At 40.9% G+C, this 12,701-nt stretch overlaps 1 protein-coding gene across 1 annotated transcript; it reads right to left on the bottom strand.

Moving 5' to 3' along the window:
• Window positions 1–2,937: 2,937 nt before the first annotated feature.
• LOC108880415 (uncharacterized) lies at window positions 2,938–11,682 on the bottom strand. The gene is made up of 7 exons (XM_051073136.1): window positions 11,673–11,682; window positions 11,443–11,601; window positions 11,205–11,354; window positions 10,822–10,980; window positions 10,405–10,560; window positions 8,332–8,411; window positions 2,938–5,428 (listed from the first exon to the last, which is right to left on the bottom strand). Exons 1-7 carry the CDS (start codon window positions 11,680–11,682, stop codon window positions 3,038–3,040), a joined length of 3,105 nt encoding a protein of 1,034 aa, XP_050929093.1. The 3' UTR covers window positions 2,938–3,037.
• Window positions 11,683–12,701: the final 1,019 nt, after the last annotated feature.

Genomic DNA, 12,701 nt, shown 5'->3' with positions numbered 1-12,701 from the left:
CATAAGTTAAACATGATGAGGTGGCATCCGCTACCAGCATCATTTTCAAATATATATTCTCTAATTTTTTGGTTTTTTCATCCCAATCCTGCAAATCAAACTATTTGAAAAAGACAAATGACCTTTTTCTTTGTCTGAGGCCAAAACCTGTTGATGTTTCCTGTTAACACAAAGTACACAGGTGGACAGTATTATATTTAAAGAGGTCAAAAAGGTTGGGAATCATTAGAACAAAGTATCCATCAGTACACAGTGCAGTTAAAATTAAAACACTTAAATAATCAGTTAATTTGCATTTCTGCTCAAGTAAAATTATCATAAAGTAGGCTACTTGTCCTTTTTATACTTCATCTTTATAACTTTAATTACGATTTCCTGTATTCTTTTGTTTCTGATGTTATTATAATGCCTGTGGTGTGGCACTGGGAAATTAGTCATTTGGTAACTTGTTGTAATCCTGTGCAACCAGTCATCCAGTGATAATTGTACACTTATCCAGGGTTGTCTACACATGTCTTTGCCTTATCAGTTTGTCTATTTTGCACTTTTAAGGGCTGTGAATCAACCTGTGTGCTCCAGTCTCTTTAACCTTGTTTGTTTTTCTGTCCTCAGAGGTGTTTGCTGTGCTCTCTCCCTATAAATTAGAAAACATATTTAAGGACAAATTAAGCTGAATGAGAGCAGGATGACTGAGATGATTCTACACAAGTTTATTGCACTATAAGCCTGTTGAATGTCACCTCTCTGTATGAATTTATTAACTACAGACGGTTGACAGATTAAAGGAAAAACCAGCATAAAGTATCTTAGTGAGGTGTTGGGCCACCATGAGCCTCCAGGGCAGCTTCAGCTTCAGTGACCTTTGACATAGACTCTTCAAGTCTGTGAAACTCTTGTGACGGGATGAACACCACTCTTCAAAAATATATTCCCTCAACACGTCAACCCAAAATCAACCACAGGCAGTTCAGTTTGATTGAGATTTGGTGACTATGAAGCTCACAGCACATGATTCACATCATTCCAATCAATACATTTAATGACCCATCTGTGCCCTGTATAGAGACATCTGCACTCATTATGTTTCTCCACGCAGAGGGAGAGTTGTACTGCATGTGTCTTAACCAATCAGCTACCAGGACGCCCCAGAAATCTGTCTTTCTTTAGTAACGTAGGTATAGAACAATTGTTTGGGTCATTATGAACATTGAATATGAACATCCAGTATATAAAGCACACAAAGATACAATACTTGGCCCAGAGTGTCATCGCCAGTAGGTGCTGAATTGGGAGTGACTGTGTAGTGGGCTCCACTCTGCTCTTTTGGACCAATTAATGTATTTATCCCTGAAGCTGTCCTCTTTTCATCATGAAGAAAAAAACAGTAACACAGTGATGATGCAGTGGGAAGATTTTTCAGAATCAAACATTAGTACAAGTTTACTCCCTATTTCACAGTTTGCTAATGATGTGAAGATCTTACAGGGAATCAAGTTGGATGGAAGTTGTAGATGTTGTAGGAGTGTTTCTATAGAACTATCTTTTTAGCAAAGTAGATCAAAATGTTTTTTTACATGGCAGTCCTCTACAGCTGATTATTATTCTGTTTCATGAGAGCTGCACAGATTCACAAACGCGCACCGCCTCCAAAGCTGAGTGAAAGTGCAGTGCTGTTGAAAGACTAATCTGTGTTTTAATTTTCTCCTCCACAAGCATGAGGTTTGGTTATAGATCCTGTGTAGTGTGTGTGTGTGTGTATGTGCATGAGGGGGCGTGTGTGTGTGTATGTGCGTGAGGGGGCGAGTCCACACATGAAGGTGTTGAAGTATTCCTCCTCTTGACAGGAAACAGGAAAAGGAGGCGTGTGGTGAAGTGACTGCGAGAGGATCTCTTGAGCTATAATTACACATGGGTTCAGCCAATTGTTAAGGCCTGCATGAGCTGAAATGTCCCTCTGACTCCATCTTTGCTCACCTGACTCTGAGAGATTGGTCTGACACTTTGATGTGGTGTTCCAGGCAATGATTTTGACCCTCGGTTTTGTTTTGGTGTGTTTAACTGTTGCTTACAGAGACTTACACTTAGTTGGTGTTTTCATTGTGTATATTTTGAAGAATCCTTTAAGGATTAAGCATTTGAAAGCACTGTTTTTGTCCTGCTGTACATACCTTGCTCTTAAAATGCATGTAATTACTGCAGGAATTTGCTCACTATGAAGTTAGTGATAGCACATAGACACATCGGTGAACAGCTTACATAATTTGAACATTCATGTGCTACAGTTCACTTTGATGTCTCAAAGTAGTGTAATCATCTTAACCATAGATAACAATCTAACAATATCCGGGCAGAAGCAACAACAATATGAAGAACAGAGCACACAACTGGTTACTGGTACAAATAAAAAACAACTTACTAATGAGACTTTTTTTACATCAAAAAAGTCGACAGATAAAGAGAAAACATGCCCGATGATACAAAGGAGTGAAGGGCAAAATATTCATTGATGTTGTGCAATTAAGTGTGTCGAGCAACAGTCACGCTTCAGTTTGAATCACATTTATATTTTCAAAGGATGTTTGGTGATATTCTGTATTTTTCTCACTATCCACAAATCCCATGAAAAGACCAAAACCAAAATGAACTGCCCCATTTACAAGTACTGCATATGTAGCTAAAGCCTAATATACTGTACCTCCCTCTGCTGCTGTAAGTCCTCACTAGAACACCAAATATTAATCCTCTTCTGAAAATAGTCCCCTGAATGTATTTTGAATAATGTTTTCTAAAAACCACAGTACCAGTTGTTTTGGGAAGTAAGCGAACCTTTTTAAAACGACTTTCTATATGACATTTTTCAGATGAAAATTAGAAAAAAAACAATTAGAAAAATGTACTTTTAACATTTAGCTGACGCCTCATTTGGTCGAGTCTGGCTCACAGCGTGCAGGTCTTTCTTGCTGCGTGACATTTTGGCAGCTGGTTGCTGTTGGCTTGAGACAGTGTTTTTTCTCAGTTAAACACTTGTGTGGTGACTTCACTGCAGGTCCAGATACTGTGGCAGCACATTGTTCCAGAACTGCTGAGACTCCTCTGGCTTCCTCTCCCCCACAGCTCTCTGCTTTGTCCTCGGCGCTGGTTTGGGTGTTTCTCTCTGCTGCTTCTCTTTTCTGTCCGGAGGAGCAGCTTTAGGAGGCAACTTCTGTGTGACGTCTTTTTTTTTTGTTGATTTGACCTTTATCTCTTCTTCCTCTTCATCTTCGTCCTCTTCCTCCCCCTCTTCTCCTTCTTCTTCTTCCTCCTCTTCCTCTTCCACTTTTTTACTCTCCTCTTCCTCTTCTTCTGCTTCCTCTTCTCCCTCTTCATTAGTCTCATTCTCATCCTCGTCCTCACCTGCATCTTCATTTTCGTCATTTCCTTCGGTTTGCTCCATTTTTCTTTCCTTTCTCTGAGTTTCGAGTCTTGTCTCTGTTTTTGGTTTAATCTTTGTTTCATTCTCCTCTTCCTCACTCACCTCTTCCTCCTCCTCCTCCTCAGTCTCTACCATGGCCTTTTTATCACACTCCATATTTTTCTCTTTTTCCTCCTCCTCGCCTCCACTCTCTTCTTCACCTTCTTCCTCACCCTCTTCTCCTCCGTCCTCTGTAACGTCTTGTTGTTCCTCCTCCTCCTCCTCACCCCCTTCTTCCTCCTCTGCAGTCTCTTCCTCAACTTCCTCCTCAATCTCTGCCATAGCCTTTTTAATAGTCTCCATACTTTTCTCTTTTTTCTTTATTTTCTCCTCCTCACCTTCACTCTCTTCCTCTTCGCCCTCTTCTTCCTGCTCTGCAGCTTCTTCCTCACCCTCCTCTTCTTCATCCCCTGTAACCTCCTCTCTTCCCTCCTCCTCACCCTTTTTTTCCTCCTCCTCTGCAGTCTCTTGCTCATCTTGTCCCTCCTCATCTTCATCATCTTCCTCACCCTCATTTCCCTCCTCCTCCTCCTCCTCCTCCTCCTCCTCCTCGGCAGCCTCTGTCTCTTTCTCACTTTCCCCCTCATCTAACAACTCCTCTTCCTCACCCTCTTCCTCCTCCTCATTTTCTTTATCGCTTTTCTCATCTTGCTCTTCCTCTTCATCATCCTCAACACTCTCTTCATCCTGCTTGTCATCATCATCTTCCTCTCCTTCATTCTCATCTGTTTCTTCACCTTCTTCTGAGTCTTTCTCCTCATCCTCACTTTCACTCGAATCTTGATCATCTTTTTGCTCCTCAGTTTCAGACTCTTCCTCATCCTCGTTTTCTTCTTCTTCACTTTTTGCAGATTCTGCAGTGTCACTTCCTTCTCTGTCCTCCTCCTCATCGTCTTCTGACTCTTCACTCCTCAACTCTTCACCACTTTCATCTTCTTGATCCTCACTCCCATCCTCTTCCTCTTTACTCCCCTCTTTACTCCCCTCTTCACTGGAATTTTCACTTTCACTTCCCTCCTCCTCCTCCTCCTCCTCTGCTGCCTCAGACTCACTCTCTCCTTCCCCTGTCTCCTCACTGCTTTCTTCTCCTTCCTCCTCTTCCTCCCCTTCAGGCTCTGTAGCACTGCTCTTCTCACTCTCTTCATCCTCTTCCTCTTCCTCACCGCTTGAGCTTGTTTTCTTCTCACCTTCTTCTTCTTCCTCGCCCTCTTGAGAAACACTCTCCTCTTCATCAACGCTGCTCTCGCCCCTATTCTCCTCTTTGTCTTCCACATCGCTTCCACTCTCTCCCTGTCCTCCTTCTTTCCCCTCCTCATCTTCAGCATCTGTTTCTTCTGCCTCATTATTCTCATCATCCTCCTCCTCCACATTTTCATTGGAGACTTTGGAGGCTTTCTCATCTTCATCCTCCTCTTCATCTTCTTGCTGGGATGTTTCTATGTCCGTGCCACTTTTTCTGAGGCTCTGTGAGACATCTTCACCTGTTCTGACGCCTTCCTGTCCTGACTGGTCATGAGTGGTACCATTACTTTCTTCTTCTTGAGCTGTATTCCCAGACTCTGACTGGACACTGACTTGAGCATCTTTCTTTCTTTTTTCTTCTGTTGGATTTAACGACTCTGTTGAAGAAAAACGTGACAACGTTGAGGAGAAAGAAGGCTGCATAATTGCACTCTGCTTAGTGAACTGCTTCGCTCGACTCGGTGCTTTGGGTGGTGTAGAGATAGGCGTGTCACTGTCCGACTGGAATCCCTGCACACTTGTCACTGCCTCACTAAGGACCCCCATGGCTGCACCTGCTATCCCAACAGCTGGAAGAAGAGAGGCTGCGTTACTGAGAATTTCCTCCCACCTTGGTTTTTCCTCAGTCAGGCTCAGAGTTTCCTCTTTGTCTGTCTGGGAAACCAGCAGATCTTTATCAGCAGGTTCAGAGCCTTGCAGGGATTTGCCACCACTGGTAGAAACCACCTCTGTTCTCTGAGGGCTTTGTGAGGAAATGGGGTTACACACTACTTCAGTAGGTGTATCCTTCTTTGCCCTTGTATTATCTTTAGTATCTGCACCAGCTTCACTTTTAATTTTGATTTCCTCTCCTTCTTCTCCCCCTGGCTTTGTCTTTGCCTTCAGTTTAGATTCCTTTGCTTTCTTTTTGTTCTTTGCTTTAGCACTGTCAGCATCAGGCAACTTCTTTAACACATTTTCCACTCTTTTTCCTTCGCTTCTGCTTTTAACTGGAATATTTTCTGCAAGTTCCAGTTTGATCTTTGACTGGTGTGGATTTGACCTGTTGTGACTTCACAGGTGTAGATTTCACACTTGGAGATTTCTTAGTTTCAGCCTGAGCAGGTGCGGTGACAGGTGTGGTTTCTTTTTTCACAGGTGATGATTTAACATTTAGTGTTTTACTTTGAACTTTTCCTTGTGCAGATTTAACTTTGTGCTGATCTTTGGATGGGGCCAATTTAACATCTGCTTTTTTAATCTGGACTTGTGCATATTTGTTGTCTTCCTCTGCAGCACTTTCTGCAGATGTCGAGCTTCCACTTTGGACAGATATGTCTTTCTTTTCATTTCCTGTGACTCTAATAACAGCAGATATCTTGTCCAAAGCTGATAATTTAGGTTCCTCCCTTTTTGGTGTACCGATCAAGTCTTTATTTAAAGTACTGTCTTTCACATTCTCTTGTTTTATTTTACCTTGTTGCATATTTCTCTTTTTCGTGGCATTTTCCCTCACTTCAGTCAGTCTCTGCTGCGCTTTAGTCCGTGCCTTCCGAACAGATTGGTCAGTTTTCAGGCTCAACTCTGACTGTTTGCTCTTATCAGTGTTTGGTGATTTAAAATGGGAGAGTTCATTTTGAGCTTGTCTGTCTTCTTGAGTTTTGATATTACAGGACTGCTTGGTAATATTCTCTTTTCCTTTGGATGTGACTTTGGGGTTTTTCTCTGTATTCTTCGCTGCAGAGGTTTCTTTCTTTAAGAAACTAGAGCCTTTCAGGAGCTCTGTGGGTAAGGCCTTGTGAGAATTTTTGTCTGTCCTTCCATTGGACTGGAGCTGTTCAGCAAATGCCTCAGCCTGTTTTCTAGTTCTTCTAAGACTTCGGCCCTTTTTCTTTCCCTGTGAGAAAATCAAAGAGAAAACAGGGATTTAGTAAGATGCAAAAATAAAAATAAAGCAGAAAAAGGTCATATGTGTAGAAAAAAATCTACAAGCACAGCAGCAGACCTGCAATCAATATGACTGCTTATGTAATTATGGCTTTTTAGTGTTTTATGTGTTTTGCTGCCAAATTTAATCTTACAATACATTTAGAGAGAAAAACCTTGCTTGGAGATATGTTTCAGAAGTTTTTGTAACCTTAGATGTAAATCATTAACAATGTTTAAAAATATCTTTTGTATATAACTGTAAATATACATCAGTATGTCAGCAACAACACATGAGAGTACATTGCCAGTGAATATTTTGGATTAACATTTTTGTACAGTATCATTTGAAACATATAGAAAAATAAGTATATGGAAAATTATTCTTCTTATTATTAATTTATGGGTAGACTGTACAATACCAAGACTATAATACCAAGTATATTATAAGGCACAAATGCATGGTGGTGCAAACATAACAAGAAGCTCTCACAGAAGGCCTGGGGCTTGAAACGTCATTTAACCTGATAAAAGAAAAATGCATATGGAGCCAGAGTGTGCAACACACCTTCCTTTTCTTAAGGCACACATAGCAAGTCAGTCATCAACAATCTGTCATTAGATTTACTGCATGTGGGTGGGAGAAAACCATGGTGATGGTGGAGAAAAGAAGAGGAAATCCATTGCACTGGAGATAAACAGATGGTGGTTAGTTGGAGATCAATGAGGTGTTTTTCAATCACTGTCACAGCCACCTTTGAACATTTAAATGCAAGTTGAATAACTCAAACATACTTTAGAATAACCATCATTTGTATGTCTCTAGATTATTCTGTGTCACATGTGTGAGCAAACGTGAAAAGTGATAAATACTAATGTTAGGTCAGGTCAGGTCAGGTTTAAGAAAATGAAGTTTGCAATTATATATATGATTATATATAAAATAAAACACCATCAAATAAGTCTTACTATGTGTACATTTTCTAATAATAACTCTGTGCGTTTATTCATAGGGTTTTGAACGTAGGACTTTTGCTTGTAGTATTTTTTATAATGTGTCTTATTACTTTTACTCAAGTAAAGGCTCCGCAGATGCACATCTATGTTCTACAGTCTCACTACAACTAGGACACAAACTGGTTACTGAGCACCACATGTTGCACTATGACACACTACGACGTAGGAGACTCCTTCACAGCTTGCTTCATCTCTGGCTGTGGAAACACTGATGAGATGTGGCAAAATTCCCTCCAACTTTTCCAGAGCATTGTATGCGTGTGTGTGTTTGCATCTGAAGCTGGAGCCCAAACACATTAGTGTATTGGCAGAAGCAACCCAAGTATCTCAGTCTGCTTTGAGAAGATTCATTACAGACATATTTAGAAAAAAAACAGATGACTGTGAAAAACTGGGGGACCAAAACACCAAATTCAATTTCATGTTTACTTCACTGTTATACAAAGTGGAAAATTTCTACACACACAATCACACACACACACAGTATGTATGCTGAGCTCTGCACATTTCCTGGAAAAGTCAGCGAAGCATTCAACATTGCTGCTTCCTGCCCTGGAGTGCACATAATCTTGACCACAACCCAAGAAGCCTAAAGAGGAAAATAGTGTCCAACTGACTCTATGTTTATGACTCTGTGGAGAATATACTGTAGTTTCTCTTCTCTATCAAAGTCAAATCACGCACAAGGAGTTTTTAAAATTAACTTTTTCTCTCACCATTTTTTCCAAAAAGTCAGAGTTGACTCCTTTCTCTTCTACATCTTCAATGATCATTAGTCTCTGAACAGTTTCTCCCTCTGAAAGAATAAGACAAGAGTTAGTTAAAACTGCTGTTCATAACAACATCTATTTTTGTATGGATTTTCATGGACTTCCAAGATAAACCTGAGTTCAGCACTGGCAACATCATACAGTACAGGAAACTTTTTAAATTATAGGTTCAACATACCTGTTTGTGGTGAGGCAGGATGCTCCTCACTGAGATGTGTATTAGGAATGTGAGTGAAGGGTCTGGTGGGGCTACAGGGTTCTTCAGTTGGTAGCGGAGATGACAATTCGTCTCTTAAGGCCTTTTTAGCAGTGGCCACATGTTGTAGTGTATTTTTTGCTGTCTTTTTCAGGGAGACTGCGATGTTAGGCTTTCGTTTAGTTATAGACTTAGGGGACAGTAAGGAAGAGGGCAGCTCTTTGGATTTAGACTTGGAGGAGGTGGTTCTGGAGGCTTTATTCTGACGCGTGTTTGATGATTGAGAATATGGGCTTGACGGCTTGGAGGATAACACTGGCACTCTGAGGGGATTTGGACAGAGATCTGGGCGAGAATGGTGGGCTTGGTGTTACATCCAATAGCAGTTTGGGAGATGATGAAGGGGAGGTAATGTCCTTTGAAAATGTTTTAGGGGTTTGGATATTTCTGGACGTTTGCCAGGAGGTGTTAAGGAAGCCAGAATTAAGACGTGGGAGGTTCTCAAACATCTCCCCGAACAGCTCTACTGAGTTTTTCTGAAAGACAAGAAGGTAAAAACAGCAAAAAACATTACTCAGTTACAGGTTTAAATCACATCTTGGGAGCTCCCCCAACCAGTTAACTTGTGGCACTGCAGTAGAGCTACATGTTGGTGCAACACTGCTCCCTAGTGGACTTAAATAATGATTACAGTTGTCTAATACACCAGGTTAAATTTAAAACCACATGGAATTTAATGCATGTTTCCTAGCCAAAGCATGACTCTTTCCAGCAGCATATACAGTATCAATGATATTAATATAAATGTAAATATACCCTAAACATAAGGTTTTTTATTATATTTTAAGATTTTTCAAGACATGCTGATACTTAATTTAGACTATGTACACAGCTGCTTACAATTAATGAATATTTAGTTTTAGAGGTCTTATAAAAACCTGTTCATGTATCAAGTATCAAGGTGTAGGGTTCTCACTTTCTTCCTGTGGCGGGCTCGAGCAGCGAGGGCTGAGAGAGGGACTACAGGACCTGGATCGATCAAAGTGTCCAGTAGGAGAATTTTTGTGTTTGATTCCAAAAAGTTGTCATTGATTGTGTTATCCTTCTCTAGCACCACTTCTTGGCTCTCTGGTGGTCTGGGTGCAGCTAGTACCAGCATGTGGTTACCACCGCAGGAAACCTGAATGTAATGTGAAAGCACATGGACTCAGAGTAGTTTATTTCTCTGTATTTCCTCTAATCTGCTCACCCACTGACTTATACTCATTAAACTTTCAGACACACAGGGTATAGTACTTGGGAAAGTGGACAGCACATTTCAAGCCTGAGAATTTGGGGGTTTACTGTTTTGCTAAAGGGCATCTGCTGTGCCGTCCTGAGTCCCTTCGTCATATTCACTTACTAACTGAACGTTGTATTTGAGAAAATGTGTGCAAAGTGTTGGGCTGAATTGGTTGATGAAGTTCTCCTCCCCTAACCCCAGTTTTCCATGACGACCATCACCAAACGTGTAGAACAACCCGCTGTCTGCAGAAGAGGAAAAATGCTTTAAATAAGGTTCATTAATTGATTTGTTATCTTAACAAAAAATATTGATAATCAACTATTTGTTTACCAAGCACTATTTTCTTGCACCCTATAGGCTAAACAACCAGCTGAATAACCAAAAAAAGGAGACAGTTATCATTTAGAAAACATAATAGATAGATAAATAAATTCAGCCCAAAACTGCTGCATGACTATTATGGAGGATAAGTGTTTTTCAGATCTGAAAATACATACAGGATACAAAGCTGTAACTCAATCAGTTGCCCCATTCTTACTTGTGATCATGGCAGTGTGGTTTTCTCCACAGGCGATGTGTCTGATGCTGCTGTTAGAAAAGTGCTCCAGTGGTTTTGGCAAATCAACTTCAAACAGAAATGTCCCATGGCCCAGCTGACCGTACTGACCCCTGCCGAACGTGTAGACGGTCTCTTCTGGCACAGCAAAACAGACACAGAGAAGCAGACTACACTGATATACTCAGGTACTGTAATTAAGTACAATCTTAAGGTACATTTATTTTACTTCAGTGTTTCCATTTTGCACTACTTTATATTTACTATATTTCAGAGAGATGTTACTTTGTAGATTAACATTTTTCAATTCATACATACAACAAAAAAAGTTTTCAAAGGTGTCAGTATTTTTGAATGATGATGTCCGTTTCTGGAAGTTTTTTTTACTGTTAACTCCACCTGTGAGTGCCACAGTGTGCTCCCCGCCACAGGACACCTGTGTGACACGACCCAGAATCCCCTGCACCCGCTGAGGGACTCTGTGATTGGCAAGCTGCTCCACCTGGAGACCAAGCCGTCCATCTGCACTCTCACCAAATGTGTAGAGCTCTCCATCCACTAAAGGCCAACACAATATTCTCAGCGCAATATATCATGGTTAATGCATTTGAAGTTTAAGTATTATTTTGAGAGCACTTATCAAGTTAAACATGTCTTTGCACTATAGCTGTTCACAAATCTAACAGACTCTTCCTCCTATTTGTTTTGCTGACTGTTTGACAGAATAAAGCAGTTTACTGAAGAGTGAGTCTCGAGCTGTGTTTGGTTGGACTGTGTTGTACCTGTGACAAACGCTGAGTGGTGGTACCCGCAGGAGACCCACATCACTGTTTCTCCAACAGTCACCTCTCTGGGTTCTGATGCAAATTCCTCGTCCCCTAAACCGATCTGACCCACAGAGTTGTCTCCCCACATGAACAGCCTCCCGTCCTCTACAAACACACAGAAACACACACACATGCAGTTTGGACCTTGAACTACAGAGACACTTACTATGTTATTATTTGTCACTGTTTGAACCTGTTAAGGCAGCTGAGGTGTTACACCCTGCAGAGAGCATCCTGATTGGTGCATGGTTGCAGAAGGGGTGCAGCAGGTGAAAGGATGAAGTGCTGTTGCAGTGGCCCAAACCAAGCTGCCCCTCCTGGTTACTGCCAGCACCATACACACCACCCCGCCCTAAAAATATATAAACCTGGTTAAATACAAGAATAACCCCTGAGCAATACTGTTCTGTGTCTACATAAAACTCTTAATCATTTGTTCATCAGCTTACATGTGCAGACAATTGTGTGATCTCTCCCACAAGCTACAAGCTTCACTTTCTCAGATTTTAAAGCTGAAAAAGGGAAGACATAGGTATTAATGCTACAAAAAACAATAATTAGTTGATATTTATTAGTCACTTAGACACTAAAAAATCAATCACCGTATCTAATTATTTTAGTAATTAAGTAAGTAAGTTTTATCACCAAGCATTATATGATTTCAGCTTGTCATTTGTGATGTTTTGCTGCTTTCCTTTGTCTTAGGTGAAAGTAAACTGAATATTGTTGGGTTTTGGACTGTTGGTCAGGCTATGGCAGTTTTCATTATGTGATCAGACAATTAAAGGATTACTCATGAAAGTATTCAGGATATTAATCAATAATAAAAATAATTATTAGTTAAATCCTTGTAAAGTAACTTACCTTTCACAGATGTAGGTTTGCTAGCAGCACGTTTAAATCCCAGCCCCAGTTGGCCCCATGTATTACCACCAAACATGAGTAGCCTGCCATTTTCTGCACAGTCATCACAGACATAGAAGTTTGACTTGGCTGCAAAAAATTACACTTTATCTACTGCTGAACATGGTGAGTATTCATTGGGGAAAAGTGTGTGTACCTGTGGTGACTGCAGTGTGCTCCCCGCCACAGGATATATGCACTGGATGGTCATTCTTCAACCAGAATTTATTGGGCACATTGTCTGCAAACCTGCTCTGTCCAAATGTGAAGATGGCTCCTGTTTCTGATGACAAATGTGTAATTCGTCTTTACACAGTCCTGACAGGAATATAACACACTACAGAGGTCGTAAAGGCAACACTAACTTACTGCTCTCTAACTTAACACCGGCTAAATCCCAACCTGCTGTCAGATCTCAGGCGATTTAAGCAGCAGCCTGACAGAAATAGCAACAGGTTTACAATACACACACAGACCGTTAGTAGAAAGGTAAGCTAAATAGGACCATACATAAAGACGGAGTCTGTATCGCCTAATGGGATGTGTACA

Source organism: Lates calcarifer, linkage group LG1 (assembly GCF_001640805.2).
Source record: "Lates calcarifer isolate ASB-BC8 linkage group LG1, TLL_Latcal_v3, whole genome shotgun sequence".
NCBI lineage: Eukaryota > Metazoa > Chordata > Actinopteri > Centropomidae > Lates > Lates calcarifer.
The sequence above is the reverse complement of the archived record's forward strand: the minus strand, read 5'-3'. Positions and strand labels throughout refer to the sequence as shown.